This window comes from Silurus aristotelis (genome assembly GCF_946808225.1).
Source record: "Silurus aristotelis genome assembly, chromosome: 3".
Classification (NCBI taxonomy): domain Eukaryota; kingdom Metazoa; phylum Chordata; class Actinopteri; order Siluriformes; family Siluridae; genus Silurus; species Silurus aristotelis.
In genome coordinates, this window is record NC_139576.1 from 6,539,048 (window position 1) to 6,557,692 (window position 18,645).

The 18,645-nt window shown below is 37.4% G+C and overlaps 1 protein-coding gene across 29 annotated transcripts in view; it reads right to left on the reverse strand.

The window, feature by feature from the left end:
* The window catches only part of ttn.2 (titin, tandem duplicate 2), a 179,061-nt gene that overhangs the window by 73,511 nt on the left and 86,905 nt on the right, over nucleotides 1-18,645 (reverse strand). For all 29 annotated transcript variants that reach the window (XM_083536168.1, XM_083536178.1, XM_083536167.1 and 26 more), the window contains 36 exons: nucleotides 17,739-18,008; nucleotides 17,378-17,653; nucleotides 17,105-17,244; nucleotides 16,868-16,994; nucleotides 16,513-16,779; nucleotides 16,144-16,410; nucleotides 15,722-15,985; nucleotides 14,281-14,420; nucleotides 14,048-14,174; nucleotides 13,689-13,955; nucleotides 13,316-13,582; nucleotides 12,966-13,232; nucleotides 12,688-12,827; nucleotides 10,040-10,166; nucleotides 8,823-8,965; nucleotides 7,676-7,799; nucleotides 7,053-7,319; nucleotides 6,871-6,968; nucleotides 6,528-6,696; nucleotides 6,177-6,443; nucleotides 5,814-6,080; nucleotides 5,441-5,719; nucleotides 4,924-5,332; nucleotides 4,711-4,835; nucleotides 4,336-4,602; nucleotides 3,940-4,209; nucleotides 3,435-3,734; nucleotides 3,050-3,352; nucleotides 2,746-2,933; nucleotides 2,548-2,662; nucleotides 1,575-1,859; nucleotides 1,313-1,464; nucleotides 1,051-1,198; nucleotides 790-967; nucleotides 578-699; nucleotides 202-489 (listed from right to left, as the gene is read on the reverse strand). In XM_083536168.1, coding sequence (XP_083392294.1) covers nucleotides 202-489; nucleotides 578-699; nucleotides 790-967; nucleotides 1,051-1,198; nucleotides 1,313-1,464; nucleotides 1,575-1,859; nucleotides 2,548-2,662; nucleotides 2,746-2,933; nucleotides 3,050-3,352; nucleotides 3,435-3,734; nucleotides 3,940-4,209; nucleotides 4,336-4,602; nucleotides 4,711-4,835; nucleotides 4,924-5,332; nucleotides 5,441-5,719; nucleotides 5,814-6,080; nucleotides 6,177-6,443; nucleotides 6,528-6,696; nucleotides 6,871-6,968; nucleotides 7,053-7,319; nucleotides 7,676-7,799; nucleotides 8,823-8,965; nucleotides 10,040-10,166; nucleotides 12,688-12,827; nucleotides 12,966-13,232; nucleotides 13,316-13,582; nucleotides 13,689-13,955; nucleotides 14,048-14,174; nucleotides 14,281-14,420; nucleotides 15,722-15,985; nucleotides 16,144-16,410; nucleotides 16,513-16,779; nucleotides 16,868-16,994; nucleotides 17,105-17,244; nucleotides 17,378-17,653; nucleotides 17,739-18,008 — 7,710 coding nt within the window. The remainder of the gene's footprint in view (nucleotides 1-201; nucleotides 490-577; nucleotides 700-789; nucleotides 968-1,050; nucleotides 1,199-1,312; nucleotides 1,465-1,574; nucleotides 1,860-2,547; nucleotides 2,663-2,745; nucleotides 2,934-3,049; nucleotides 3,353-3,434; nucleotides 3,735-3,939; nucleotides 4,210-4,335; nucleotides 4,603-4,710; nucleotides 4,836-4,923; nucleotides 5,333-5,440; nucleotides 5,720-5,813; nucleotides 6,081-6,176; nucleotides 6,444-6,527; nucleotides 6,697-6,870; nucleotides 6,969-7,052; nucleotides 7,320-7,675; nucleotides 7,800-8,822; nucleotides 8,966-10,039; nucleotides 10,167-12,687; nucleotides 12,828-12,965; nucleotides 13,233-13,315; nucleotides 13,583-13,688; nucleotides 13,956-14,047; nucleotides 14,175-14,280; nucleotides 14,421-15,721; nucleotides 15,986-16,143; nucleotides 16,411-16,512; nucleotides 16,780-16,867; nucleotides 16,995-17,104; nucleotides 17,245-17,377; nucleotides 17,654-17,738; nucleotides 18,009-18,645) is intronic.

The following is an 18,645-nucleotide window of genomic DNA, read 5'->3' on the forward strand; positions in this document are numbered from 1 at the left end:
GGAACGACTGATTTCCCAAAATGTAGTTACATAAGAAAGTTGACTTAAAAATGTTGTGAACTTAAAGTAAAATATTTCCCAGATGCATATACTTCAGTAAAGTACAGATACCTGAAAAAGATACTTAAGTACTTTAACGAATTACATTTACTTTGTTACTGTCCACTACTGCTCTTATATTATGTAAAACAGTTACAGTACCTAGAATGTTTACATCAACAGTTGCTGTTGCACGGCCACTGCTGTTAACGGCTTCAATAATGTATGTTGCTGAGTCATCCCGTTTTGTCTTAGCAATTGTCACTGTGGAGTGACCAGGCTTAGTATTAATAGATATTCTGTCATCTTCCTTAAGGATTAGGTCAGCCTTGGTCCATTTGACTTTAGGTTCTGGTTTGCCTGTGATTTCTGCAGGAAGCTCAATCTTTGTGCCAGCCTTTGCAGTTAAGCCTGCCAGGAGTTTTGCATCCAAGTGAATTTCTGGAGGCTCTGTAACAAAGAAGGTTAAAGACACAGGTTGTCTTACACACAGTTACAGAGAGATGACCAAAAAAATACAATAATAATGTAATCATACCTTTAGGATCAACTGCCAAGATCTCATCAGTTGCCTTACAGGGTCTACCTGAGCCCAGTCTGTTCAAGGCTCTCACACGATAAGCATACCACTGTCCCTCGATCAGACCAGTAACCTCAAACCTAGTGCAGAACAAAAAATTTTTGTTAGGTGGCATTTTTTCAAAACATTTTAAAAACCAAGCATTTAATTATTTCTTTATTTTAACTTACTTAAGGTCAGGTGTCAGATCTCCACATGGCTCCCACTTGTCAGTGCCACGTTGGCATTTGTCCACAGTGTAGCCTTTAATTGGTGCACCACCATCCCATTTTGGAGGTTCCCAAGATAAAAATATTTTGCTGGCTGACTTGTCTCTCCATTTAAGATTCTCTGGTGGATCTGGAACAGCTGTGCAAAAAGCAGTAAAAATTGATTTAGTTGTGCATGCTGCAGGTCTGTTTGCCTATAGTAACTTTCTCATGAACACTTACTGGCTGGTGAAGACACATTTACAGGATCATCAATATATGCAGGCTCTCCAGGGCCACACTTGTTGCAGGCTACAACTCTAAACAAGTACTCCTTGCCCTCAATCACATCTGTGATAGTGTATTCCTGGTCTTGCACACCACTAATGACCTAAAGTGTAAATAAAATAGAAATACATGTAAGACTTGTATAGTCGTAAAGTGTAATTCAACAAATGAAATTTTTTTTGTGACAAATTTTGTAAATTCGGAGCGGGTTGAATACCTTGACCCATGTCTTTCTGGAAACGTCACGCTTCTCAACCTGATAGCCTGTAAGTGGACTGCCGCCATCGTGCTCCGGTGCTTCCCACATCAGATGCACATGTCTTCGTGTTACTTCTGCAACCTTGAAATCCTTGGGTGCACTTGGACATGCTAAAACATTGGAAGGGAAACAGTTTAATTTAGTTTTATTTACGGCAAACTTTTATTCGTTGTGAAGAGAAAAATGAAATAAGGATTCTTAGACATCGTGCTGGACATACCAATGACATTGACATCAATCTCTCCAGAGACGCTGCTTACATCATTTTCCAGCGTCAGAGAATATGTGCCTTTATCAGGTCGCACACTTGGAGTAATGACTAACTCTGTAAATGTGCTCTTTGTGACCATGGACACTCGGTCACCAGAAATGAGCTCCTTGTCACCAAAGGTCCACTTAGCAGTGGGTGTCGGGTAGCCAGTAATGGGAACACGAATAGAAAGTGGCTGAGGTACAATGACCTCTAGGCCATCCTTGAAGGCACTCAAGTCCAGTGTAGGTGCAACTAAATTCAAAGAAATAAATAGCATCATTTATAATACTCCACAAAAAAAAAATTACAATACAGGTTGTCCCGGACTTATGATGTAAATGCGTTCTGATGACCCCATCGTAACTTGAAAATATTGTACATTGGGAAGTCTAGCCTACCCAGGAGAATGGTGATTAGTATGGAGTAGCATACTGTAGTTTATTAATAATTTAACAAATAACAGTACATAATTTAGCAAAACAGGAGCATGTGGTTCCACAACTCTAACTGACTGTATAAGATTATATAAAGGACATTTCTCATAGTCACACATTCCAGTGTTTATGATATTTCTCACTCTTCAGTGTTTGTATTGGTTTTTTTTTGTTGTTTTTTTAACACTAAAAACTACTTTTTTATATATATTTCTAACATTCTGCAAAGCGCTATAGAAATAAACTTGAATTGAAAACAGCATGATTTACTATACGATTAAACTAAAACTGTACTTATTCTTACTACAAACTGTAACTCAACTAAACATTATATATGTATGTGGCAGCAGGCATGTGAATGAGCAGGGTGGAGCATACGCTGCTACTTTTGCCTGCCACGTGAAAATATTTTGACATTTTTATAGCTATTGTAAGATCAGAAAATCACGTCGAATCATCGTAACTTGGGGATCACTTGTAGACCTGTGACATGGGTCACTACTCACAGTGTGGGTCATCTGCCAGCATGGGTCCAACAATGTTTGATGGGTCAGACTGACCAGCTGCATTCTCAGCCATGACTCTGTACTTATAATTCTTTCCGAATTTAAGACCAGCAATCTGGTAAAAAAATTAAAATAAAACAATTATCATATCAACATAACAAGACAATTAAACAAAAGCTGTGGGAATTCAGAAGTTACCCTGTATGACAGATCCTGGCAAAGTCTGGCATTACATCTCAGCCATTTATCTGTATCTTCCTCACACCTCTCAATAATATAACCGGTGATCATACTGCCTCCATTTCTAAGAGGAGTCTCCCATGTCAGCAGACAAGAATCCCTGGTCTGCTCAGAGTGCATCAGATTCAGGGGTGGGCTTGGTCTCTCTGAAACAGTGCAGCAAAGACCAAATTATAAAATAATTCTATAAATACTTCTAGATTGTTTAAAAGGTAAAAAAAATATAATAATAATAAAAGTGGGGAAAACATGCACTCCTAACCTATTGGATCCATGATTTTAACAGGGTTAGTGGCAGCACTTGGCTTGCCAGGACCAGCCTTGTTTTCTGCTCTAACACGGAAGATGTATTCCTTGTTTTCAATAACGTCATTGATGATTGCTGAACGATCTTGTGCTTTAGTCACCATGACTGGAGACCATTGCACAGATGTTCGGTCACGGAGTTCAATGATGTATGAGGTGATTTCAGATCCACCATCAAACAGAGGTGGTTCCCAGGAGACTGTGGCACCAAACTTATTTACGTTTCCAACGATAACATTTTGGGGTGGATCAGGAACATCTGGAATGCAGGAAATTGAAAGGTATATTTATAATTCTGCCTTTTTAGCACTTACAATCAAGATTTTAAAAGTTAACCTTACCAAACTTATTCTTAGCTTGCACAGCTTCATCCGTTTCAACATTCGGACCGCTTCCAACTCTATTGCGTGCACAAACACGGAAAAAGTATTTGGAGTCTCTCTGTAGCCCAGTGATTGTGTATTCTGTGGTATCAGCAAGGTCAGTTGCCAGAGTCCAAGTTTTGCGCCTGACATCACGTCTCTCAACCACATAGGCTATGATCTTGCTGCCACCATCACTTTCAGGCTCATCCCATGCAATGCTGACCTCTCCGTCAGCAGTATCAACCACATGCAGGTTCTTTACAGGGCCAGGAACATCTACAGAGAGACAAAGTGTGTTATTTAGTCAACAACCAAACTATTGATGACAGACCAATAAAGAGTTTTGAGCCAATTATTGTAACAATAATCAGGATTAGCTTGTCTAATGTGTGCTAATGTACCTGTTTATATGACTTGAGTGCATTCGTTAATATGATTTTATATAGAAATATCAAGTGTATTAGCTTGAATTTAAACTCACCAATGACTTTGAGATTAATGAAAGCTTCTCCCTGTCCATGCTTGTTCTTGATAATGACCTTATACCGGCCTTCATCTGACTTCTTAGGGTCCTTCAAACGGTACTCGGCTTTGTCTGGCATTGTGTGAAGATTGTCTTTAGGCAGGCTAATGTTATCAAAGAACCATTCAGCCTCAGCATGTGGGTAGGCATTATAGGGAACTGACATGACAAATGGTTTCCCCGCATCGGTCACTAAGTCCTGATCCATTGTCTTGATCTTTGGTGCAGCTTTAAAAAGGGAAAGATTAACGTAACATTTAAACGATTGTGTGGAATAAAATAATATGCAATTCATTTATTCATTTTATATATGTTTTGTCATTCATAATTTGTGTAAATTGTAACAAAAATTACCTGCAAGCTCAAGCTTGGCTTTGGCATCCTTGTCTTTCGCAATAACTCGGTAGTCTCCCTGATCACGAGGTCTAATCTCACATACTTGAAGCCTGTGAATCTTGCCTTCGCTCATCATTTGGTATTTGTCCCCTTGGACAATAGTCATGTTGTTCCTTAGCCATTTGACTTCAACTCTGTCCTTGTTGAGCTCCACCTCATACACAACATCTGAGCCAGGGAGCTCAAATATATCCACAGGTGGTCTGACAATCTCAACCGGTGTTTCTGGATAAAAACAAAAAAGCAGGATAGATTTAGACACGTAGTGGATTAATGGTCGGTAAATAAAATGCATCCATATATCAATAGACCACTCAAATGTTATTGCATTACCTTCAACAAACAGACGAGCTCTTGATTTTTTCTCATCTACACCACAGGCATATTCGCATTCATCATCAGGTCTGCACTCCTTAACGCGTAGTGTGCAGATCTTTCCGTCACGCTCAAACTGATATCTGAAAACCAATTGAAAAAGAGCATTAGCTATTAAAAGATAAAACATGCCCAAACACAAGGATAACACCAGAAATGGACGTTCATTACCGTGGAGCCTCTCTGATCTCTCTGCCATCTCTGTACCATTTGATTTCAGCCTTTTCTTTAGAGACTTGGCACGTAAATTCAGCATCTTCAAATTCAGGAATGGTCTGGTCTTGAAGTTGGGTAATAAAGTCTGTAGGTGCTTCACTGATAATCAACTCAGCAGTGGACTTGTCGGCACCAGCAGTGACAACGTACTCCCCTTCATCTGCCAGACTACAGTCTTTAATAGTCAAGGTGTGCTTGTCCCTGTCAACGCGGTATACGATGCGCTTGCTGAGAGTAATCTCCTGCCCTGCTTTCATCCACTGTACAGTTGCATTTAGTTTGTTTACTTTGCATGAGAAGCTGATGGCCTTCTTCTCCTGTGTTTCCACATCATCCAGAGGAACAATGATTCTTAGATCCTCGGCTGTGGACAAAAATGGTAAGTACTTTATAATACATATATTTTATGTATAGAATATGTACGTTATTAAGAAATGTAACTGAAATTGAGATGAAAACATATGCAACTAACCCTGTACAGTAATCTTGGCAGAACTCTTGACGCACTCATTGCGATGATTGGTCAGTATTAAGTGGTAAGTAGCCGCATCAGACATTTCGGCGTCTTTAATTCTCAAAGAGTACACATTGTATTTCTGGGACATGATAAATTTGCTGCTATCGAATATTGTTTCATCATTCTTCATCCACTTGGCCTTGGCTTCCTCTGAGTTCACCTCACAGTTGAGAACAATCTCTTGTCCTTCACTTGCCTTTGTGTCCTTGAGGGGTGTGATAATTCTAAGTTTCTCTGGAATAAAAAAAAAAAAAAACAAGTGTAAGCCAAGATATCACACCATATTTGCAGCAATGAAATGAATGTGGAGAGTATACAAAATGCGCACCATGAACAATCAAATCTGCTGAAGCTCTCGTAGCACCAATGGAAGCCACAAAAGGACCTTCATCACTGAGCTCACATTTCTTCACTACAAGGGCTTGTCGTTTGCCATCAGAAATAATTTCATACTTGTCATCTGTATGGAGTTCTTTGTCACCCCTGAACCATTTGACTTCGTAAGAGTCTTTGGACACAGTGCACACAAACTCTGCATTTTCACCTTCAACCACCTCCTGGCTTTGAGGTCTGGAGATGAGCTCAGCGGCAAGTTCTGAAAGAAAGAATATGTAATGTTTGGTCTTTTTTCCCCCACAAAAGTATTTTCAAAAAAGAGAAAATAAAAAATCATAAATGCCAAATCCCTCACCATTGACTCTCAGGTTTCCTGTAGTTTGTGAGGTAGGCAGTTTGCAGTGATATTCTCCAACATCACTCAATTGAAGGCCTTGGATGATAAGGATTCTCTTTCTGCCATCTGCAACATGTTCATATCTACCACCCTCAGGCAATTCCTGGTCTCCTTTATACCATGTAACCTCTGCACTGGACTTGGAGACCTCACAGATCAGTTTAATACTGTCGGTTTCAGTGCCTTCAACATTAGCGAGGTTCTTTGTGAACCTTGCCTCCTCCTCTGCAATCAGAGAAAAAGTTTAAGCGACTGCTTTCAGATGTTAAATACTGATAGTGAATATAATAAAAACGTTTAAAAACTGACCGACAACAGTAAGCATGCCAGAGGTCTTGGAGGTCCTTGCATCACATTCATATTCTGCTTCATCATCAAACACAGACTTGCTAATGATGAGAATACGCTGAACACCTTTAGAAATGATATCATATTTCTTGCCTTTCCTGATTTCATTACCATCCTTGAACCAGCGAACCTTTTGAAAAAAGAAAAATTATATCAGTTTCATGATCCAAAATAGCACACAATAACAGTCCTAATTTCAAGCATTTTCATATAGCTAGCTTATTATTATTTTACCACTGAAATATTTAGGCAAATGAAAGATCTATAGATCAGACAACTCATCGTCAGGGAGCAAACCAATTACCTTGGCATTTTCTCTGGAAACCTCACACTCAAACTTGGCAGTTTCTTTCTCCATTACCTCAACATCATGGAGTGGTTTAGTGAACTCAACATGTGGAGCTAAACAAATGAGATTATTTTCAACCAGTGCCTCATAGGTTCAATTTAGATTTTTAAGCATTTAATTGAATTTAAATCACTTACGCTCAACATTTAGGAAAGCAGAAGTCTTAAAATCTTTGGCATCGCAGGTATAAGTCTTTGAATCTTCAAGTGTGCAGTCATGGATGATAAGCTTCCTCTTGCGGCCATCAGCAACCATCTCATGCTTCTTTGTTTTGCGGATTTCTTGTCCATCTCTAAACCACCTGACTTCCGCATTTTCTTTGGAGACCTCACACTCTAGTATTGCAGTAGCTTCTTCCTCTACAGTCTGGTCCTCGAGTGGCTTGGTGAACTCGACTGGAGGCTCTAAAGAAAAGATAATAAAGGGTTCAGTGAATGCAATGAAAATTGTATTTTTTCAAAAAAATCGACCATTTAAAGGTTTTTTAAAGGCTCTTTTATTGTTTAAGCATGACAGTTGACCATTTAACATATATGTCCACATATATGTGTGTGTTCAGCTGTTAAAGAGCTTTTTAAAGGTGCAGTTTGAAACATGGAAAATGAACTGACAAAAATGGCTGCCTTCAAATAGTATCTACCAAGACCTTACATACAGTATATGGTATTGATACCAGAGTAGAATTTATGATGTTTTTGCCTTAACAAAATGATTGAGCTTATTATTGGCTTATTGAGTTAATATGCCAAATGGAACCTACCTTTTACAATGAGCTTGGCCTGGATTTGGAAATCCTTTGCAGTGAGTTTTACCTCGCCTGCTTCAGTCAGTTTTACATCTCTTAGGGTCAGCGTATGGATTCTGCCTTCAGCTCTGGTCACCACCTGTGCAATTTAAGCATATTGATAAATTAAGTCTCCCAGGCTGTGAGAGGGCTATTTACTGCACCCCTGCAATAGACATCAGCAGCTGAGAAGCATTAACTGATCTCAATTTCACACCTCTGCTTTTATGCAAGCGATAACTCCTTAGCCTGAGAACCAGCTGAGCAATGTACTCTAACTTACATAGGCCTAGGGGTGTACATGTCATATGAATCAATATGCAGCTGTAACACAATAAAACTTACAATTACAATGAATTAAACAGTAAATAATCAATTTGTTGTAATTATTCAAAGTGCATTTCTGACACACAACAAACAAAAACTTTACCAAATGTGTTATACATATACAATAATTATTTAATAGAATCCATATATTTTTTTAACACAGACCAAAAAATGACTCATGCCACCAAAGAGATTTGGAATAACACTAAATGAAATCGCTTATCAAATGCACCTTAGTCATAGAAATACAAAAAAGCACATAGAATCTCCAAAGAGGTTTTATTAAGCGGGTTTTTATACATAACACACCTATCACATAACAATGTTTTAGTTAAATTTGCAACTGTCAAATACTCATCATGCCACCTGCCTCTTAACTCAGAGCCTTAAAGCAGTTAAAAATAACCAAAGGAACGCTTGCAGAGCAGAATAGCCGCAAGCGTTATCGCAAAACCCAGATCAAGTAGTCAAGTGTCGCCTAATGCACACAGGTCCTTATATGCAGAAAGCATGTAGGTGATATTATTCTGTATAATATTGTATAAAATGTAAAAATATAGGCTTTAGAATATCTTGCAAAGCAAAATTGTGTGTTTGTGCATGTGGTGTGTGTTTCTGTGTGTGCATGCTTGTAGCAGTATAAAATCATCATGCCACCATGTTTGAAAGGCCTCAAATACAATTAAACAATTTGATTTGTCAATTTGCCTACCATCAAAACAATGTTTTCTATGTATTGTTTATAGCATTATTTAAACAAAGTACAACATATAACTGGATTTCGAATAACACTTACTCTGTCGCTCGGTTCCAGTTTATTACCCCCAAGGAACCATTCCACAGATATGCCCTCATATGACAGTTCGCAGTCAAAGGTTGCGGTCTCCCCAGCCGTAACTGTGACATCCCTGAGAGGCCGGATGAGGCCAATCACTCGTGCTATGGTTTGAGGAGAAGACATTGTTAGTCACCTCCAAGTCCCAAGAGACGCCGATAATCCTTTAACCCCAAATCCACATTGCGCTTTCCCACTGACAACAGGCCACTGCTCTGAAGCCAGAAAGCCTCCAGAACAAGTTGAGATTAGATTGGAGTGGGCCTTGTCAGTAAGGGAGCTACCTCATTTGCATATTGGGTGTCCTTAAGATGTTTATGGCCAACAACAAAAAGGCAAGAAGGAGGGGGGTTGAAGCTGGATCTGCTGAATCGCTGCCAATCACCACAGAGCTCCACTACATATGGTATGTGGCTTTTAAAATAGCATGCCATCTGAGTGGCCAGCTGCCCACCTCTGTCAACAGCACTGACCAGTCTGTTACTGTCAATCAACTCCCTGGAATTCTCCAGGAAAAGGAGAATGACAAGGTATATGTTACCACATTAACTTATTGTATAGGGAAGTCTAGTCTATGATTTTCATGGGTTATAAAATTTTACATGCCCTTAATCTTATATTTAAAGTGTAGATATAGATATTTAGACATTTTCATATCACACATATAATTCTTATAATCTTGGGCAATTTCTGTGCACTAATTTTTGTGCAATAATTGTTACATGTACAGTAGCTTGTATAACTATCATTGTAGTCAGATTTTTTCTGCCATCAGTTTTCCTGCTGCTACACATTTTCGTACAGTATATTTCAGCAAGATTGGAAATTTACTGAATGTACAAAATCAATTTTTAATATATATGGTGTTATTTTACATTTCTTATATATTTTTTTTAACTTTAATTGTACTATGAGCAACTATTTTTACTATGATCAATAAAGTATTTACATTTGACTTTTAGCATGTTTGGTATAGATTTTTTATATATATATATATATATATATATATATATATATATATATATATATATATATATATATATATATATATAAAACTTAACTAACAATTTTAATGATCATGCTTAGTACAGTGATAAAGTATCCTGTCTGAAACACATATCTTCTATGTTATCTGAAGTGTCCCCTGTGTATATTCACCTTCTCTGTATCATTCTCACCTTTAACTCGAAGCTGAGCACTAGATTTAGCATTGGCTGCACTGAAGTCCACACCACCAGCCATGTCCTTGCGTACGTTGTACAGAATCAGCATGTGTTTCGTGCCTTCTTCCTTAATTTCACAGTCCTGAGGATTAGCGGGAAAAGATGCATTAGAATTTAACAATGAAGTGCAAAACTTGCTATCCCAGTGTCTCACATTGAGTGAAATTCAACTAAAATTGTAGAAATAAATTAAGAATAGGATGAATATTTCTGGATTTTCCTTTAACGTCAGACCAGACTTTCTGTCATTGGTTGTTTCCCTCATGTGTCCTTTATTTCTTAGCTGTTTTAGATTGACCCTGTGCTTAGTTTGTGCTTAAGTGTCTGTGTCTTGGCCATTGCATTTCTGACTTTATCACCTATTTGGATTGTTTACCTGTTTGCTTAAATTAATTATTTCAAATGTATATATATATATATATATGTGTGTGTGTGTGTGTGTGTGTGTGTGTGTGTGTGTGTATATATATATATATATATATATATATATATATATATATATATATATATATATATATATATATATATATACAGTGAGGAAAATAAGTATTTGAACACGCTGCTATTTTGCAAGTTCTCCCACTTAGAAATCATGGAGGGTCTGAAATTGTCATCGTAGGTGCATGTCCACTGTGAGAGACATAATCTAAAAAAAAAAATCCAGAAATCAAAATATATGATTTTTAAACTATTTATTTGTATGATTACAGCTGCAAAAAAGTATTTGAACACCTGTCTATCAGCTAGAATTCTGACCCTCAAAGACCTGTTAGTCTGCCTTTGAAATGTCCACCGCCACTACATTTATTATCCTAAATTAGATGCACCTGTTTGAGGTCGTTAGCTGCATAAAGACACCTGTCCACCCCATACAATCAGTAAGAATCCAACTACTAACATGGCCAAGACCAAAGAGCTGTCCAAAGACACTAGAGACAAAATTGTACACCTCCACAAGGCTGGAAAGGGCCAGGGGGAAATTGCCAAGCAGCTTGGTGAAAAAAGGTCCACTGTTGGAGCAATCATTAGAAAATGGAAGAAGCTAAACATGACTGTCAATCTCCCTCGGACTGGGGCTCCATGCAAGATCTCACCTCGTGGGGTCTCAATGATCCTAAGGAAGGTGAGAAATCAGCCCAGAACTACATGGGAGGAGCTGGTCAATGACCTGAAAAGAGCTGGGACCACCATTTCCAAGGTTACTGTTGGTAATACACTAAGACGTCATGGTTTGAAATCATGCATTGCACGGAAGGTTTCCCTGCTTAAACCAGCACATGTCCAGGCACGTCCTAAGTTTGCCAATGACCATTTGGATGATCCAGAGGAGTCATGGGAGAAAGTCATGTGGTCAGATGAGACCAAAAATTGAACTTTTGGGTCATAATTCCACTAAACGTGTTTGGAGGAAGAAGAATGATGAGTACCATCCCAAGAACACAATCCCTACTGTGAAGCATGGGGGTGGTAGCATCATGCTTTGGAGGTGTTTTTCTGCACATGGGACAGGGTGACTGCACTGTATTAAGGAGAGGATGACCGGGGCCATGTATTGCGAGATGTTGGGGAACAACCTCCTTCCCTCAGTTAGAGCATTGAAGATGGGTCGAGGCTGGGTCTTCCAACATGACAATGACCCGAAGCACACAGCCACGATAACCAAGGAGTGGCTCTGTAAGAAGAATATCAAGGTTCTGGTGTGGCCTAGCCAGTCTCCAGACCTAAACCCAATAGAGAATCTTTGGAGGGAGCTCAAACTCCGTGTTTCTCAGCAACAGGCCAGAAACCTGACTGATCTAGAGAAGATCTGTGTGGAGGAGTGGGCCAAAATTCCTCCTGCAGTGTGTGCAAACCTGGTGAAAAACTACAGGAAACGTTTGACCTCTGTAATTGCAAACAAAGGCTCCTGTACCAAATATTAACATTGACTTTCTCAGGTGTTCAAATACTTATTTGCAGCTGTATCATACAAATAAATAGTTAAAAAATCATACATTGTGATTTCTGGATTTTTTTTTCTAGATTATGTCTCTCACAGTGGACATGCACCTACGATGACAATTTCAGACCCCTCCATGATTTCTAAGTGGGAGAACTTGCAAAATAGCAGAGTGTTCAAATACTTATTTTCCTCACTGTATATATATATATATATATATATATATATATATATATATATATATATATATATATATATATATATATATATATATATATATATATATATGTGTGTGTGTGTGTGTGTGTGTGTGTGTGTCTGTGTGTCTGTGTGTGTGTATGTATGTATGTATGTATGTATATATATATATATATATATATATATATATATATATATATATATATATATATATATATATATATATATATATATATATATACACACACACACACACACACACACACACACACACACACACACACACACACAGTACTATGTACTACTTCTTTCTTGCTCCCATTAAGGGTCACCAGAGCTGATCATCTGTCTCCAAACTACACAGTATATATATATATGTGTGTTCCTCAGATAACTTTTAACATTTTCTGATGTGGTAAGACAATTACAAAAATGTACAGTGAATGAAACAGAAATCATAATTTACTGGTGACTGGTATAAGGCTTCTCCTTTGAGTTTCCAATTTCCATGGACATCCTCCTCTGAGATTTCTGTCTCAAAGCGAGCCGTCTCAGTCTCTGTAACTTCCACGCTGTACAGTGGCCGGACAACCTTAATATTGCGATCTACACAGATTACCCAGGTTATATAAAAGAAAGAGAAAATATAATTGCTGAGGTTAATCTTTTGTTCACCTGCTGCTTATTCTGGATTAGAAAAGAAAAATCATATGGATATGAACACACAAAGTTGAAACTACATACCTTCAATATTCAGCTTAGCTGTTGTTTTGTCAGTGCCACAATCGCAAGTATATTGACCAATGTTTGCCTTATCAGCTCGCTTTACTGTAAGAATACGTTTCTTTCCATCAGCCTTGATGAGGATATTTTTAGAGGGGGTAATTTCCTTGCCATCCTTGAACCATTTCACCTCAGCAGAGGGTTTGCTCAATTCACACATCAGCACCACCTCATCCTTCTCAACTGCTGTGTAGTCCTGGAGCTTAGTAGTGAAATAAGCTTCGCCCTCTGTTAATTGAAACATACTATTAATTTGTTGTTGTTACCAACATTTTGGACAAACATCTAGAAATATAGCAAGCACCACTTACCAAGTACTGTGAGCATTGCCTCACAGCTTTTTCCAAGGGCCTCTGCTTTGATCATAGAGGTATCATCAATGGACACCTCCTTGAAGGACAGAGTGTGTATCTTGCCATGTTCAGACATGTGCACCACTTTGCTTGGGTGCAAACGCACATCATTTTTGTACCAGGAGACCTGAACTTTTTCGTGTGAAAGTTCAATGCTGAATTCTGCTGTCTCACGCTCCTTCACAGTAACATCCTTGATAGGCTTGATGAACTCGAGACGAATGCCTGTAGATTAATACACAAATTCTGTCTTCTCATCCTTTTCATTAACAGTACACAATTCTTAAAATTTTTTAGAAAAGTTTGTTTTATTAATAAAGAGAGTAATGACCTTGAATAATGAGCTTGGCAGATGTTCTCTTGTCCTCAGCTTCAAACATGTATTTAGCCTCGTCCTCATAGGCAGCAGATTTGACAACAAGAGTGTGCCTTTTTCCCTCTGCCATAATGTCAAATTTGTCATCTACTGTCAACTCCTGGGTTCCCTTCAGCCACCTGAAGGCTTTTGGCACTCTTGATATTTCACACTCAAACCTCGCTTCATCTTTCTCATATACTTGCACATCACTCAAAGGTGTAAGGAAAGTAATTGGAAGCTCTATAAAGGAAAAAAAGAATACAGTAGCTGTATATTTTTTTATATATGTATATATAAAAAAATAAAAACAAATTAAAAGAGTAAAAGCATACCTTTAACTTTCAGATTCGCAGAACATTTTGCATTGGCGCCCTGGAATGACACTTCACCTGTCTGGGGAACTTTGCAGTTGTACAAGGTTAAAGTGTGCTTTGCTCCATCTTCAATGATTTCAACATCCTATAAAAATAAACATAATATGCATCATATACAGTATGTATATAATCACAGTTGGGTACCATTTTCAAAAATGCCAGTTTATGGAAGTGCTTATTTTTTTCTTTACCGGTGACTGAGAAAGAACCTCTCCCTTCAACTTCCACTGGCCATGAACGTCATCCTCCGAGAGTTCCACTTCAAAACGTGCAGTTTCACCATCATACAACTCAACACCATACATGGGGCGAACAACCTTAATGTCACGAGCTGGAAAATAAGAGTTAACATCAATATGGTGGCACAATCATTGATGTTTTAATAGCAATTACAGTGAATGCTGGTGAGCAAGTTAATTAAATGTAGATATATTTTTGATTATTGGGTGCATTACATCATGAGGTTCAACCATTTATTAATAAATTTCTGATACCTTTCTGTTAGCGCCAACGTAAATTTTTTCAGCAATTTCCACTTTAGTAGCTACTATGTGCAATCAGTGACCGTTGAGAATGATTGACCCAGTCACTGGTTTACCTATTGTCCTTTCTTGGCCATATTGACAGATACTAAACACTGAGCTCAAGACCTGCCGTTTTGCTCTGACCCAGTCATCCAACCTTCAAAATTTTACCTCACTTAACTATCAATCGTTTTAATGTTATGGCTGATTGGTGTATGCACACTTGAGTGTGCTATATATAATACACAGTGGTTTTAAGTATTTTCCATTTTATTATGCCTCCATTTAATTCTACTATTTATATTATCTGTTACTGTACTTGATTATTTTTTGGTTACTTTCTAGTTTTACTGAATATCAAATATATGAGCATCTTTTACTCTCCACAACTACATTTATGATTTAATATATGTACTTTTTACTCCACTATATTCTAATTGACAATGACTGCTAATGATTACATTTTGCACCACTGTTAAAGATCATTAGGGCTCAACACTCCCCTACACACATATGCTACATGTGAGTGACATTTTAGCACTGCTGGCTTTATTTTCAGTCCAAAAAGGTAAAAAAAAAAAATAATAATTTTGGTTTTACTTTATCGAAAATGATTTATTTTAAATGTATTTGTCCATTGAATATTATTTGTTCTTCTACTCCGTGACATGATATTGTCATTTTATTTGTGGATTTTAAATACCTTTTTGAAAGATTGCTGTAGTACTTTGGTTTTTATTTTTGACTGACTTGATTGAACTATTAGTGAAGAGGCTTTTGTCTCAATTTTGGTTGGTGTTGAGGTGTTCAATCTGAACTCACAAATCAACTGTGTCTTGGTGTTGAGGACTAGTGTATATTCGAGCCTTTAATATGAGTCAAGTACTGATCAAATCAGATATTCTAAAATGTTTACTCAAGTCATATTGGAATTGTTGACTTTGAACTTGTAATAGATGTTGAAGTTGTACAGTAAGGTATCTATAACTATCACTCAAGTATGATTTTCAGGTAATATCTACACCTCTGATAAAACATTTTACTAGTGGTGTGTAATGATTGCATAAAAAAATAAATAGACAGTTGTGGAGCATTGTAGGCTCTTTACCTTCAATGTTCACAGTGGCCTTTGTTTTGTCTGTTCCGCAGTCACAAACATACTGGCCCTTGTCTTTGTTCTCCACTTTCTTAATCTGGAGAATTCTTCGTTTACCATCGACCTTCATGGAAACCATCTTAGATGCCTTAATTTCAGTCTCATTATGGAACCACTTGACTGGAACATCTTTGCTCAGCTCACAGTCAAGTGTGACCTCGTCCTTCTCAACTGCAGTGTAGTCTTGAAGTTTGACTGTGAAGTAGGGATCTCTCTCTGAAAACAGAAATATCAGTAAGTGCTATTGCATATGATCTACGTCACTTTCTGTTAAGACGAGAGCAAATGAAAAAATCATATATTTCACTTCATTGAAGATCAGTAGTTAAAATGAATAAAATAACACAACGGGACAAATCATCCAAAATGTTTACCTAGTACTGTCAGGTTTGCAGTAGTTGATATTCCTTTAGCCTCTGCCTTTATTTCACAAGTATCATCTAGAGTGGTTTCTCTGATTTCTAATATATGTCTCTTTCCATCAACATGAGTAAGAACCGTTCTGCTCGGATGGAGTTTTGTTTCGTTTTTGTACCAAGTCACTGGCACATTTTCGTGAGAGAGCTCAATCTCAAACCGAGCCGTATTACCTTCCTTCACGGTCTGATCCGACATTGGCGATACAAACTTCAGTCTAATACCTTTAATACACAATTTGTTGAGTTAGGTATTAGCATGCCAGAAAAAGCACTGGATGATTCCAACACCTGAAACATTATGCATCATTTTGAACCATGACTTACCTTCCACTGTCAGTTTAGCTTTTGATGTTTTGTTTAAGATCTCAATACTGTAATCTCCCTCATCATCAAATTCACATTGGTTTATAACCAACATGTGTTTCTTTCCATCATCAATGATGTCATATTTCTGGTCTGGTGATATAATATCAGATCCTCTATACCACATCACTTTGGACACATCTTTAGTGATGGTACATTCAAACTTTGCTTGTTTCTTTTCAGGCACTGTAATATCCTTCAGTGGTACTATGAAGTCCATTTCAATTTCTGGGAATTTAAATGGAAATTATCCAGGAAAATTACTTACAACCATGCAAACATCAATGTTTTTGTTCTCTTTTGTTAATTAACATACCTTTCACTGTAAGCATTGCAGTTGTGAGGGCATTCAGAGCTTGGTAAGTTACTTCTCCTGCCTGATCAAGCTGAACATTTTTCAAAGTAAGGAAACGCTTCTTTCCTTCTGCTCTGATGTCGCATGTCTTGAAAAAAGAAATGCAAATTAAAATGTGTTCAACATTACAGTTTATAGTTTACATATATTCAATATTAAATTAAACCATTTAAAATACTGTTTTTTCAAAAGTCTTACCGGTGATCTTGTAAGAACCTGCCCTTGAAGTTTCCATTCTCCAGGTACATCCTCCTCTGAGATTTCAGTATCGAAATTGGCCTCCTGTTTTTCAACCACTTCCACACTAGCCAGGGGTTTCAGGATCTCAGCTTCACGCTCTGTATTTTCACAAAAGTGTATATTAAATATTAATATTCTATATAGGTCATTATATTTAGACAATATGCAATATAATGTTTATATAGTTTTACATATTAATTAAAGAAAAATAATTGTAAAACTATCGCAAACCTCCAAGTGTAAGTTTTGCTGGGTATCTACGGCCTTCCACTTCAACGGCATACTCATCAGCATCATTTGGTTGAGCATTTTTAATAGTCAGAGTGAGGTCTTTTCCATCCTTCTTGACTTCAGTTTTATCTGTGGGTTCATTTGGAATCTCTTCATCTCCCTTGAACCACTTCCAGTTGGGAGTGTCTTTGGCCAGCTCACACTTGAAGGTAGCAGTGGCCTTTGGTTTCACATGCTGATCCCTCAATGGTTTCACCAACCAGTCTCTGATAATTTCTGTAAATAAATAAAAAATAAAGAATCAATACAATTTTGCCAGCTTAAGTGGATATACAACACTGCTGGGTTTATTTGTACTTACCAATGACTTTAACGTTAGTCTGAGTTTTAAGATTTTCACACTCGCATGTGTAAACTCCAGCATCATCATCGTTTGCATCCTGGATTGTTACGGCATGTTGTAGACCGATAACATTGATGGCAATCTTGCCAGGAATTTCTTTAAGTGGCTTTCCATCCTTCTTCCAAATCACATTCCTATCTTTGCTTAACTCACAGGTCAAATACATGGGCTGTCCCTTAATTACAGTAGTTTCCTCTTCTAGGTTCTTTGTGAATCTCACCGGCAACTCTACAAAAAGAAATACAGGAGATCAACCTTCTCTATATTCACAATGTGTAAAATTCATAGTCCTTGAATCATGGTGTATTAGACTTTATTCAATTTAATGATGAATCTACAATACATCAAAATCATAAAGAAAAAAAAAACTATTTATACAAAAAACTGTATTAAAAAAAAAAAATCAGTCACAACAGAGAGAAATAGAAGTAGTAGCTCAGTGATCAAGACTCTGTGTTACTAATCAGAAGTTTGGGGGTTCAAGCCACGATATCACCAAGCTGCCTTAAACCTTGGCCCTAAACCCTCTTTGCTCCAAAAGCATTGTAACATGGTTGACCCTATGCTCTGACCCTAGTTTCCTACATCACAGGGGTATGCAAAGAAATAGCGATTTCCTGTGATCAATAAAGTATTCCTTAAAAAAAAAAATAATAATCCTGCAGAGCTTTAAATCTAAACTTTGGCTCAGATTGTGTCTCTCTACAATAATAAAAAAAAAAAAAAGAAAAAAAAAAAAAAAATCAGGTATATTAGATCACCTTCGACCAGTCAGTATCATTTAGAATCGAATAAAAAACATGAAAGTTAATTTGTAGTTGGACTGATACAATTTCTTCCAAACATTTTCTGACCAATTATTTTG